Source organism: Homarus americanus, unplaced genomic scaffold (assembly GCF_018991925.1).
Source record: "Homarus americanus isolate GMGI-L3 unplaced genomic scaffold, GMGI_Hamer_2.0 scaffold55640, whole genome shotgun sequence".
Classification (NCBI taxonomy): domain Eukaryota; kingdom Metazoa; phylum Arthropoda; class Malacostraca; order Decapoda; family Nephropidae; genus Homarus; species Homarus americanus.
In genome coordinates this window covers 2,854,254-2,866,822 of record NW_024713650.1, presented here as the reverse complement: position 1 = coordinate 2,866,822, position 12,569 = coordinate 2,854,254, and the positions used below count along the sequence as shown (strand labels likewise).

Genomic DNA, 12,569 nt, shown 5'->3' with positions numbered 1-12,569 from the left:
TAGTGGTGACATTGATACTAGTGGTGACAATGATATAAGTGGTGACAGTGACAATACCAACTGAACTCCAATAAAATCAGTGCAATAATCGGAACCAATTAACCTAACCTAAACCTAACTGTGAAATACAAGTGAATCAACTGTAGGAAAATAATGAAAAAAATAGAAAGAAATTATTATCGTAATGTTTCTCGTCCTAATGATCAATATTCGTAAACATTATAGTTGTTCTCACTGGCAGGTCATGTGAGGTCGTATCTAAATGACCCGCTTGTGGAGGTCAGTTGAGGTCACGATATGTGGTGCCTTGGTGTGGGTATAGGAGACGTTAATAGTGTGTTTAGGAGATTTTAAGAATGTGCATAGGAGACGTTAATAGTGTGTGTGTGTGTGTGTATAGGAGACGACGTTAATAGTGTGTGTGTGTATAGGAGACGTTAAGAGTGTGTGTATAGAGATGTTAATAATGTTGGAGACGTTAATAGTGTGTATTGGAACATTAATAGTGTGTATAGAGACGTTAATAGTGTGTGTGTATAGAGACGTTAATAATTGTATAGGAGACGTTAATAGTGTGTTGCGTGTATAAGAGACGTTAATAGGTGTATAGGAGACGTTAAGGTGTGTTTGTGTGTGTATAGGAGACGTTAAGAGTGTGTATAGGAGACGTTAAGGTGTGTGTGTGTATAGAGACGTTAAGTGTGTGTGTGTATAGGAGACGTTAATAGCGTGTTAATGGGACTTACGAATCACAAATATTATCATTATCGTCGATGAACTTTTAAGATGGCTTCCCTGACCAAAAATTCTCTCTTAAGGTGCGGAAATTCAGGCACAGTGTCGTCATGATCAGAGAAAAGAGAGAGAGAGTATCGCCGTCATAGCTGCCCCAGCTATAGCTGTAGTGGTATCAGGGTTGTAAACAAATATCACCTGCAGATATTGTTGTCGTTAGTGTTTCAGTATATCATCATCATCATCATCATCATCATCATCATCATCATCATCATCACACACACACACACACACACACACACACACACACACACACACTTCAATACCCTCCAGTACTGTTATGTTAGCTTACATACACCAGGGAACGTACACTGTAAACATCATTAAAACCCTACGTGTGTGTGTGTTAATCATCTCTTGGTCTTCTCCCTGTCGTGTCGTAAGCTCACAACACACATATACACTGATGATGATGATGGTGTGTCGTCAACGCACGTCAAATCAGGCCTTTGAAGCGTTAGATAAGCGCTGCCCCCTCTTTTGTTTACTATGACGTCATTCATCAGTCTGCCCCCCTCTTTTTTTACGTCTCCCGCTGCCCCCTCTTTTGTTTACTATGACGTAATTCACCAGCTGCCCCGGATGTTACGCTGACGTCATCATACCTTAGCCCCACGTCATACTGTTTCCTGTGTTTCTTTATTTAGGAGATTACAAACATGGTGACCCCCTTCTATGTGTGTGTGTGTGTGTGTGTGTACTGGTGTGGTAGTGGACCGGGAAACAGTATGGAGGTAGCCAGTTCAACCGGTTTCTAAGATGGTTCAAGCTGATGAGTTGACCTTGTTCCTCCTACTCTCCCTCTTCTTCCTTCCCCTTTTCTTCTCTCTTCTCCTCCTCTTCCTTCTCCTTTTCTTCTCCCTTCTTCTTATCTTTCTTCCCTCCTCCCTTCCTTCCTTCTCCATCTTCTGCCTTCTCCTCCTCCTCTCCCCCTCCTCCTCCTCTCCCCCCTCCTTCCTTCTCCCCCCCCCCTGTGTGTGTTGCTTCTTTGGCGGGGTCAGAGGTCACAAGGTCAAGGGATTTACCGGAGAATTATTAATTTTTGCGTTCGTTTTAGTATTGCTATTATCATTATTATTGTTCTTTTTGTTTGTTGCTATTAGCATTGGTAGTAGTAGTAGTAATAGACACAATTTTACTATTATTTTTCTCTCCTGATCCCCAGAAAGTTTTAAATACCGACACAAGAGAGATATTTTGAGATAATTTAACTAAGAGAGTCTCGTGTTGGTGTGACTGACTGTATCCTCCTGCGGGCGTCTCTGAATTATTGAGACGGTGAGAGAGAGAGAGAGACTTAATACACCACGAGAGATGGACTAAGGTGATACGGTAGTCAAGGAAGTTTGGCTCTGCTGAGAATTGTATTACCTTGGGGGAATCGGTCAAGGAAGGTTGAATTCTACTGAGACTCTTATCACCGTAGCGGGAAACGACGAGTCCACACACGGAGATTCGACTGAAGGTGAATTGTAAGAGGTACTGTAGAGGCAGCAGGGTTAAGTAGTAGTAGAGGCAGCAGGAGGGAGGATGCCTGTGAGCGGGAAGGCGGGGACTCCAGAAAGGGAGTTTAAGCTGGTGCGTCACGCCAGGTTCCACACCAACGACACCACCAGGGGGATGAAGCACGAGCCCGTCTCCTCCCAGGACTTGGTGCTCGCACGCCTCGACGCCCTTTTCACCGACATCAAGGCCAGGCAGGAAGAGGACTACATCAGGAGGCATAGCTACATAGATTCCTCCAACTGCGTGATGCACAGGAAGGGCGCCATCGGCGAGAGGCGGGGCAATACTGGTGACCGGAGAGCCAGCATGGGCAGTGTGATCGACTGGAGGGGCGGTGTTTGCGACAGGAGGACGAGTCCGGGCATCAGTACTATGGGTGAGCGGCGGGGCAGTGCCAACAACATTGCCGATCGTCGCACCAGCGTCAACTCGACCGCCGACCGTCGGGGGAGCGTCACCAGCTCGCTGGATCGCCGCAATAACATTGGTGGCGGCCTCAACGGCACGACAGAACGTCGCAAGAGTACAAACGGCTTCGGTGAACGACGTGTGAATGAGAGCGGTGCTGGGGAGCGCCGCGCTAGTGCTGTCGGGACCACGACAGGGCCCAGGAGAAATAGCCTTAATGGCGGTAAGGGACCTGACACAACTTCTGCCGTCTTCCGTCTGGACACACGCACCTCCCCACGCCGTGATCTAGGCTCCCCTCGTGCTTCCCCTCGTCGGGAAGTCGGGTCCCCTCGGGCCTCCCCCAGGCGTGACCTGGGTCCCCCTGCCTCTACAACTGTTAGGAGGCCCTCTGCTGGCTCCGTCAACACACCTGAGGAACGCAAATTGTCCGGAGAAGCCGGGGAAGTCAGTCGTGATCCCGTGGAGGCCGTCAAGTCCGGATTCCGTCGCGACTCCCTGGACGTGGAGGCGCTGTTGGGGTCACGGCGGCTCTCCCTCTACGACACGAGCATCCTGGAGGAGGAGGATGAGTCGCCTCCCACCATTACCAGGATGACGCCGCCCCGCTTCTCCCCGTCGCCCAGGACCTCCCCTTGCAGGTCCTCTCCTCCAAGGGCGTCCCCCTCCCGATCCACGCCTCCCAGGACCTCGCCTCCGAGGACCTCGCCTCCTAGGTCATCTCCCTCACGGTCCACGCCTCCTAGGACCTCTCCCTCACGGTCCACACCTCCTAGGACATCTCCCTCACGGTCCACACCCCCGCGCAACTCCCTCGTGCGGGTAAACAACGGCCTGTGTCTGTTCCCAAACCCGTACGGCAGCGGCCCCCTTGACTCCCTCTTCCCCTCACGCAACAGTAACCTGGACGACCTTCAACAATACGATAAGGTGAGTCGCATCAGTAAGGTGGACCATCACTACCATAATAAAACCTTGACTTACTTCTCATAGTGTCAGGCCCTCGGTACTATGGCTCGACCTGAGTAACATATCTTCTCCGGTAACACACACGACACTCACCTGTTGATGAGTGAGACAGGAAGCCCATCTGTGTACAATTAGAATCACCTCAAGGCCGAAGCGACGTTATAAAATTATCAGAATTTAGAACAGGTTCATCAGTGGAGCCGATAAAGGTACTCACTAGATGGCAGCAGCGGTGATGTAGGTCTAATCTCCAGACACGGAAACACACACACACATCCTTGTAGATCTATGAATTCTTCCTCGTCTCTCTTTCTGTGTCGTGTTAATATTGACAGATTATATCATCACGTACAGGCATGGTAATTTGGTTCCCTGTGTTTGGTCTCATCGTTACCACCTCTCGCGTCCTCATCATCGTGTAAACTCTATACTGAACATAACCCTGGACAATGACCCTCGGGAACTGTGATACAGAGAGAGGATCATTAGTAGCAAAAATGGTGTTGGGTGGAAGTGAACCAAACTCTCCTGAAGGTTTGGACCAGGCGGGGGTTTAACTCTTTAGGGGGACGGCTGTTTAACCTTTTTTGAGGACGTTGATTTAAACCATCGTCCTTATAGGGTCAAAGTTAAACCATTTCCACAAAGGGTTTAATTTAAAACAGGTGAAAAATAGCGTCCAGAACGGTATTGTAATTTCACTGGAACTCTCTACCTTACCTGCTTACGTCACCTAACACACTTGGTTGGGTACGGAATTAACGTGTTTAATCTACGTGAAGCCGGACCCTTGAATACCTGGGCCAGCTGCAGTAACACCCTGTACGTACCGGAGTGCTGGTGGTGGCAGAGAGAGCACCGGGCACTCCACAGGTAACTACCAGTAATGTGTGCCACAGTGTGTGTGTTGACTTTCCACTCTTCATCACACACGTTCATAAGCTCCCTTGTTCATGGCCTTATTGGATGCGCATGACGCACTCTCAAGTGTCTAGGGAGCGTGGTGCGTCAGGTGATAGCTCAGGCATGCGGCCCTACACGCACTTATGACGTCTTGTTGGGGGGGGGGTGCTTTTATTTGCTTGGAATGAGTTTCTCTAAGATTCATACGTTAATTGTGTGAGTACTGTACACCTAACTAGCTTATTCTTCAAGTTACGACACAAAGATGAATTCTGAAAGATTCTTACGTTAAATCTTCCCCGCCTCTCCCCTCTTCCCGCCTTCCCCCTAACTGGTGATGTAAGAATACACCTAACTGGCTCACTTAAACTTAACTTATAACTGGTGATGTGAGAACGTATGTAACTGGTCCACTTAAGCGACATCATACTGTAGATGAAAATTATCAAAGGTATACCTACATTAATGTTTACAGCAAGCATCTAATAAACGGCTCACTTAATCAACAACACAAAGATGAATTATTAATGTTTCCTTTATTAAATGTCACCCTTAAACGGAATCATAATAAGCAAGCATGTAACTACCTCACTTAACCCCCCCCCCTGCCCCCTCCAGATGTATACTGAAATGTTCCTAAGTTTTATTTGACCCATAAATGGAGTGAGAGATATTATCAAACTGACTCACCAATTTCACAACACGTCGAGACAAAAATGGCGTCGAAATTACACTGGATTTTTTTTTAAGGGGATGGATTTATTTATTTATTTATTTTGTTTATTTATTTATTTATTTTTGTTTATTTTTTATGGGGGAGTCTTTGAAGTGTAAGGGGGGGTGTGACCTGTGCTAGGGGCGTGCACGGGTAATCCTGACACCCTGTTTATGGTCGGGGCCAGAGGCTAGGGTGGCTACCTGCTTAGGCTCATCTACGGAGGGGAGGAAGGGGTGTGTGTGGGGGAGGGGGAGGGAAGGGGTGTGTGGGGGGGAGGGAAGGAGGTGTGGGGAGGGGAGGAAGGGGTGTGTGGGGAGGGGAGGAAGGGGTGTGTGGGGGAGAGAGGAAGGGGTGTGTGGGGGAGAGGAGGAAGGGGTGGGGGGGAGAGGAGGGAAGGGGTGTGGGGAGGAGGTGGAAGGAGGGGAGGAGAGGAAGGGGTGTGGGAGGAGAGGAAGGGGTGTGTGTGTGTGGGGGGAGAGGAGGAAGGAGTGTGTGGGGGAGGAGAGGAAGGAGGTGGGGAGAGAGGAAGGAAGGAGTGTGTGGGAGGAGGAAGGAGGTGGGGAGGAGAGGAAGTGTGTGTATGTGGGGGGAGAGGAGGAAGGAGTGTGTGGGGAGGGGAGAAAGGAGTGTGGGGAGATGAACTGGGTGGAGAGAGAGAGAGTCGGGAAGGGTAATAAGCAGTTAAGATTGAGAAAGTTAGTTACTCCTTAAGACTTCCAGGAAGACAATTAAATACAAAGGAAACCGTAAATAAATAGTTTAATAAAATGGTGCTTAATTTTTTATTGAATTCGTCATAGAAATTCCTATTATTATTATTATTATTATTATTATTATTATTATTATTATAATTATCATTATTATTATTATTATTATTATTATTATTATTATTATTGTCATCATTATTTTCCGATAACAAAAACAGAAATAATGATGATGATAATGTTTGCATGCCTGTTGATGGGGGGGGCGGGGGGGCTATCAGCTTATACTACTACTACTACTACTGATAATAATAGTAGTAATGCACCTGGAGTGAGGTACAGGTGGCAGGTAACTTGATTGTGACTTGTGTTTGGTGAGTCAACACGTGCCGGGTGAGAGCTGGCTGTCTGGTGTGCCCTGTTACTACCTGGTTCTAATACCAACTGTCTGCCTCACCATCTGGCTGTATTACCACGTGTTTGCATTACCACCTGTTTGCATTACCACCTGTTTGCATTACCACCTGTCTACACTACCACCTGTTTGCATTACCACCTGTTTGCATTACCACCTGTTTGCATTACCACCTGTTTACATTACCACCTGTTTACATTACCACCTGTCTGCATTACCATCTGTCTGCCTCACCACCTGTCTGTGTCATTGCCTGTCTATATTACCACCTGTCTGCCAACTAGTTCGGTTTAGGTTAGTTTAGATTAGGTTAGGGTAGCGTTCACCAGCTAAAACCCAGTCACATAAGCGACCCGGAAATAGTTACCAGATAACACCAAGTATGGAGGACTATTTAACCCCTAGTCAGTATTCTCCACCACACACACCCACCCACCCACACCCACCCACCCACATACACACACACCCCTCACATACACACACCCACACCCACCCACACACCCACACACACCCACTCCACCCACCCACCCACCCACACCCACCCCCACCCACCCACCCACCCACACCCACACACACACCACCACACACACACCCCACACCCACCCACCCACCTCCCCACCCACCCACCTCACACCCACCCACCTCACACCCACCCACCACACACACACACACCCACACACACACACACCCACACACACACCCACACACACACACACACACACACCCACACACCCACCCCACACACACACACACACCTACCCCCCCCACACCCCCACCCCCCACCACACCCCCACACCCCCCCCACACCACATATGGATAATATAATTCATCTATATGTCCCTTAACCCCATATCTAAACTTGAATTTTTTTATCTTAATTTTTTACACGTCACTTCTATAAGGGCTTTGTGACCATATAAAACTGGTTTGTTGATTGCGTTGACGGATATGCCATTGGCGGGAAAACAAAGCAAAACAAGCGAGTGGTGTTTGGCGCTGAGGTGTGTAGACAAGCGTGGTGATAATAATGACGATGATGATGATGATAATGACTGTGTATCCCGGATTTTCCTGCAGAATTCCTATCATGAATAATTCCTCTTATCTGATAGTGCAAGGAGGTACAGTTGCTTACACTTATACCTAGTACAGTAACTGGGGTGTTTTATGAGGTGTGGCAACTCTGTGTTTGTTGACATGGTTATTAAAACTCTTAAGGAACATCACAATAGTAGCCAGACTCAGGATGAACATTACACAGTGGTGCCACATCTCACAAAATGCATCAACCACTGGACCAGGTGTAACTGCAGAACGAATTATAAACACTGTCTCATTGTAATGTTGATATTATGTTTACGCTATTCTTAGTACGTTATTTACCTAAAGTAGCCAGGTATGGTACGTTCAGGTATGGTACGTTCTAACGTCTTGAATTACGCGGGAAAATTGATCTTAGGAACTTTTTTGTCACTCCGAATCTGACCGGGATTCTTAAATAACACCGTACGGTAATTTTAAACAACTTTAAGATATCAGACTCTCTCCTGGCACACTGAAGCTATCATATTAAGATTCCAACCAGGGATATCACAGAGACTGTCCCTTAAACGAGAGAGAGAGAGAGAGAGAGAGAGAGAGAGAGAGAGAGAGAGAGAGAGAGAGAGAGAGATTTGGAATACGGGTCTTGAAGAATCCAGAGGACCTTGACAGAGAGGTGTAGCCCCGTGTGTGAGTCATTGGGGTAGACCAGGTGGTTGATGGTGGTAGTGGTGTGGTGGTGAGGTAAGGACAGGTGATTGATGGTGGTAGTGGTTGTGGTGGTGTGTAGGTAAGGACAGGTGATTGATGGTGGTAGTGGTTGTGGTGGTGTAGGTAAGGACAGGTGGTTGATGGTGGTAGTGGTGGTGTAGGTAAGGACAGGTGATTGATGGTGGTAGTGGTTGTGGTGGTGTAGGTAAGGACAGGTGATTGATGGTGGTAGTAGTGGTTGTGTAGGTAAGGACAGGTGATTGATGGTGGTAGTGGTTGTGGTGGTGTAGGTAAGGACAGGTGATTGATAGTGGTAGTGGTTGTGTAGGTAAGGACAGGTGATTGATGGTGGTAGTGGTGGTGTAGGTAAGGACAGGTGATTGATGGTGGTAGTAGTGGTTGTTGTACATGAATAGTTGTTGGATAGGGGAGATAGTAATGCAGGTAGAACAAGTGAGCTGCAGTAATAGTAGTAGTAGTGGTGATGGTGGTGGTGGTGGTGGTGGTAGTGGTGGTGGTGGTGGTGGTGGTAATGTGATACAAATGGATCGTGGTAATGGTGGTAGTAGTGATGATGGTGTTAGTGGCGTGGTCTGGGTGTTGAGTGAGCTTGTGATGGCCTTATATGGTGTGGTAGGCGACGCTGTCTTAGACCAGGACACCCCACCCCACCCCACCCCACCCCACCCCACACCACCCACCCACCCACCCACCCACATCAACACGTAGAATATTTAGAGTTTGTTTATGGGAATTTGGTCAGAAGATTTAACATAGGGCACTACAGAGTGTGTGTGTGTGTGTGTGTGTGTGTGTGTGTGTGTGTGTGTGTGTTTATCATAGAGGGGTTTTTGTTTTCCTCCTTCCCTCACGCCCTCCTCTTCCCCTGTAACCTCACCCCCATCTCCCTTTCGTTATTCTCTCCCTCCCTGTATCCTCTCCCCTCCCCCTGTATCCTCTGCCTCTTTACATTCCCCCATCACCTCGTCTCGCATTACGTCATTCCCCCACCCACCCACCCCCACCCACCCCCCACCAGTCATATCCGTGTTAGGCACTTGATGAGTCTTGTCAGTAACGTTCACCACACTCAACTCACTCAACCTACCACCACCTCACACACCACCAACTCCTTATATTTCCTCTGCTGGATGAAGACGTCAGACATGCAGACCCCCCTGCCTGCCCCCCCTCCTCCCTCGTGTTCATGTCATCATCATCTACTTGTAGGACATTAATAGCTGAGGGGGTTGCTAGTATGGCTATTTATTATAACCTCCGAAAGCAGAGTTAGATAAACACACACACACACACACACACAAACACACACACACACGACATCTTGATCTGCCTAATGGTCCCTCATACTCCCATCATCCAGTCGTCTCTTGAAGGTCACCGTGTTTGGATGACCGTCACCCACCCATCCCACCCACCTGTTTTGATAACCTGTTCTGTGCCACGCGTCTACAAACACTCACTACGCTGGGGTGTGTGTTGTTACGCACGCCGCCCTCGCTCTCGTGTGTGTGGGTGTGGGTGCTCTGCACGCCGTCTCGTGACCTCAATCTCGGCCAGAATTTATTTGATATATTATTTGCGTCATCTGGAACACCGCTTTCTTATTACCGCTTCTCTTGTATATTCATAAGTGTGTCTTGTCGTTTCCTAATGACGGGAGGGGGGTGATAATGAGGGGTTTTTGGTCTAGTTTGCTTGGCTGCAGTCTCGTCTTAACCTAACCTAACCTACCTTAACTTATTAACCTTACCTACTAACCCAGCCTAACCTAACCTAACCTAACCCAGCCTAACCTAACCTAACCTAACCCAGCCTAACCTAACCTAACCCAGCCTAACCCAACCCAGCCTAACCCAGCCTAACCTAACTTATTAACGTTACCTTACCTGTGTATATATTATCAGGGTGTTACCATGTATTTTGTGCGTGTCTTTAAAATACTATATGACATTTGCACGTGGTGACTAATGCACTCTCTCTCTGTTTGTTTGTTTGTATCTCGGCACAGGTCAGGCATTTGGGTCTGACGTCACACATCACACACGCAAAAATCAAAGAAAATGGGACCTGACTTAACCTCACCTAACCCAATCTAACCTAACTTAACCACTAAGAATAGGTAGTTAAGTCAGGTTAATTGGGGTGGCCTATTAGGACTCTGGCCCAATTCTAACATTTAAGGGCCTGTTAATTATTATTATTATTATTATTATTATTATTATTATTAGTGTTTTTATTAGCATCGTTATTACTATTATTTTTATTGTATTATTATCATTAGTAATTTTCTCATTACTGTTATCATTATTACTATTGTCAATATCATTATCATTATTTCCAGTATCATTATTATTATTATTACCATCATTATTATTATTATTATTATTATTATTATTATTATTATTATTATTACTATTATTACTATTATTATTACCATCATTATTATTATTATTATTATTATTATTATTATTATTATTACTACTACTATTATTACTATTATTATTATTATTATTATCATTATTATCAATGTTGTTATTATTGCAGGTAAGGCTCCAACTCCTGGTGGACGAGAGGGTCAGGCGGCGACCTATGAGGGTGAGTGCCGGGTCATGGGGTCAAGGTTAGTGGGTCAAGAGAGGTCACGATCAGGAGGGCAGGGCTGGGGGTGACCTTGTTAGTTTCTCTTCTCTCTCTTTCTCGCTTATTTTCTTTTTGTTCTTTTGTTTGTTATTGTTATTTCTTGTTTATATCTTTTTCCTCTCTCTCTCTCTCTCTCTCTCTCTCTCTCTCTCTCTCTCTCTCTCTCGCTGAACCCTTACTAAGATGCTTCTTGGACACGTACGGTTCCTTCTTGGACACGTACGGTTCCTGGATCACACATCAGGAATCACTCAGTTAAAGGTAAGACTTGACCTAGTGGATAAGTGGATAGTTGGAGAGGTGGTGAGATAAGTAGGTGGATAGATGGAGAGATCGATAGATGTATGGGTATAGATAAGTGGGTTGATATATAGATAGATGGATGGAGAGGTAGAGATAGGTGAATAGATGGAGAGGTTGGTGGATGTAAGTAAAATTAATGACTTTTTTGTGCGTAAGTGACACAGCGATTCTTTTTGAACAATGAACTGCCCTGCCAGCTTATACTCTCTCTCTCTCTCTCTCTCTCTCTCTCTCTCTCTCCTGACACTAACGTATTACTTCTCACATTATTTTACGCCACACGCACATACACATCTTAAACCTGCTCCACCGGTACATCGTGAGAACAAGGAAGGAAGGAAGGAAGAGTCTCCCTTCCGCTGTCCTCTCGCCCGTAAAAAAGAAAACAAAGTATATTTATAGAAAACGGGCGCGAGTAAACACGACGTGAGTCAGCTGGTGTCTAGGAAGCATTGCACGCGTCACGTTTGGGTGTTACGTCTTGCAGAGCATTATTGACTTCCTCCTGTTTTTCGTGTTGGCTTATTCACTCCTTCCTGATCATCTTATTGGCATAGCGAAGGTCTCCATGATCGGTATAGTGTGGGAGGAGTGTTGGCTAGTGTGGACGTTGAGTTTCCGTTAGCGGTGTTGTTGTTATTGCGTTTCCCTGCCACCAAGACGGATTGCTAATTACCTTTCATTAACTTACTCTGGCGTTTGTCTTTTGTTTATCCCCTAACTGGTATTTAGTTAAGGGTCATGGTGTGATTTCGTCGTCATTCTTGTGTCGTAACTTTAAGTGATTCAGTTAAATGCGTTCTCGTTTCTTTTATTCTCATGGGGAATATAGAACGCTGTAATCTCTTGAGCAGCCACCATTGTTTTCATGTTTTTAGTTGACGAGATAGACACATTCTCACGGGTTTGAATTAACTGTTGTAAAGCATTTTGGGACATTCTTGCTTCTCCAGTAAGTGCCAGTTAGATACATTCACACAACCTCCAGTTAAAAGAGGAAGTAAGCAAGCACTTATTTAACCAAACTACCCTCTACATTGGTCACCTTCAGAGGACAAATAATCGTCCCTGTGTCTCCCAAGAGGCGATAGTATCTCTGAAACTCTCCGACGGGACTGAGGAAAATTACTGTGGTTCCCCCCAAAAATTATTAGTTAGTGTAGCTCTTACAAAGTCGTTTGGAAGATACCGTATCTAGTTGGTTCAGTTGGCATGTTGGTAATGGTAATGTTTGGGGGGGAGGGGAGGGGTGTGGTTGGTGCAGGAGTGTAGTGGTGGTGAGGTGGTAGAAGTGGTGTTGAAAGGGAAGTGGAGGTGAGGTGGTAGAATTGGAGGTAGTGGTAATAGTAGTGGTGGTGGTGGTAATAGTGAAGGTGTCGGAAGTATGGTGGAGGTGATGGTGGCAGCAGCACCACCAGCGGGGAGGAAGGTGGGG

The 12,569-nt window shown here is 46.4% G+C and overlaps 1 protein-coding gene across 6 annotated transcripts in view; it reads left to right on the top strand.

Moving 5' to 3' along the window:
• The window catches only part of LOC121873418 (WD repeat-containing protein 47-like), a 73,075-nt gene that overhangs the window by 38,097 nt on the left and 22,409 nt on the right, over nt 1-12,569 (top strand). For 4 of the 6 annotated variants that reach the window (XR_006090238.1, XM_042376984.1, XM_042376958.1 and 1 more), the window contains one exon: nt 10,736-10,786. The exons of the other annotated variants lie outside the window; for them this stretch is intronic. Coding sequence is in view for 3 of the 4 variants with exons in the window: in XM_042376984.1 (XP_042232918.1) it covers nt 10,736-10,786 (51 nt within the window). In the remaining variant the exon portion in view is untranslated. The remainder of the gene's footprint in view (nt 1-10,735; nt 10,787-12,569) is intronic. 6 annotated transcript variants of the gene reach the window in all.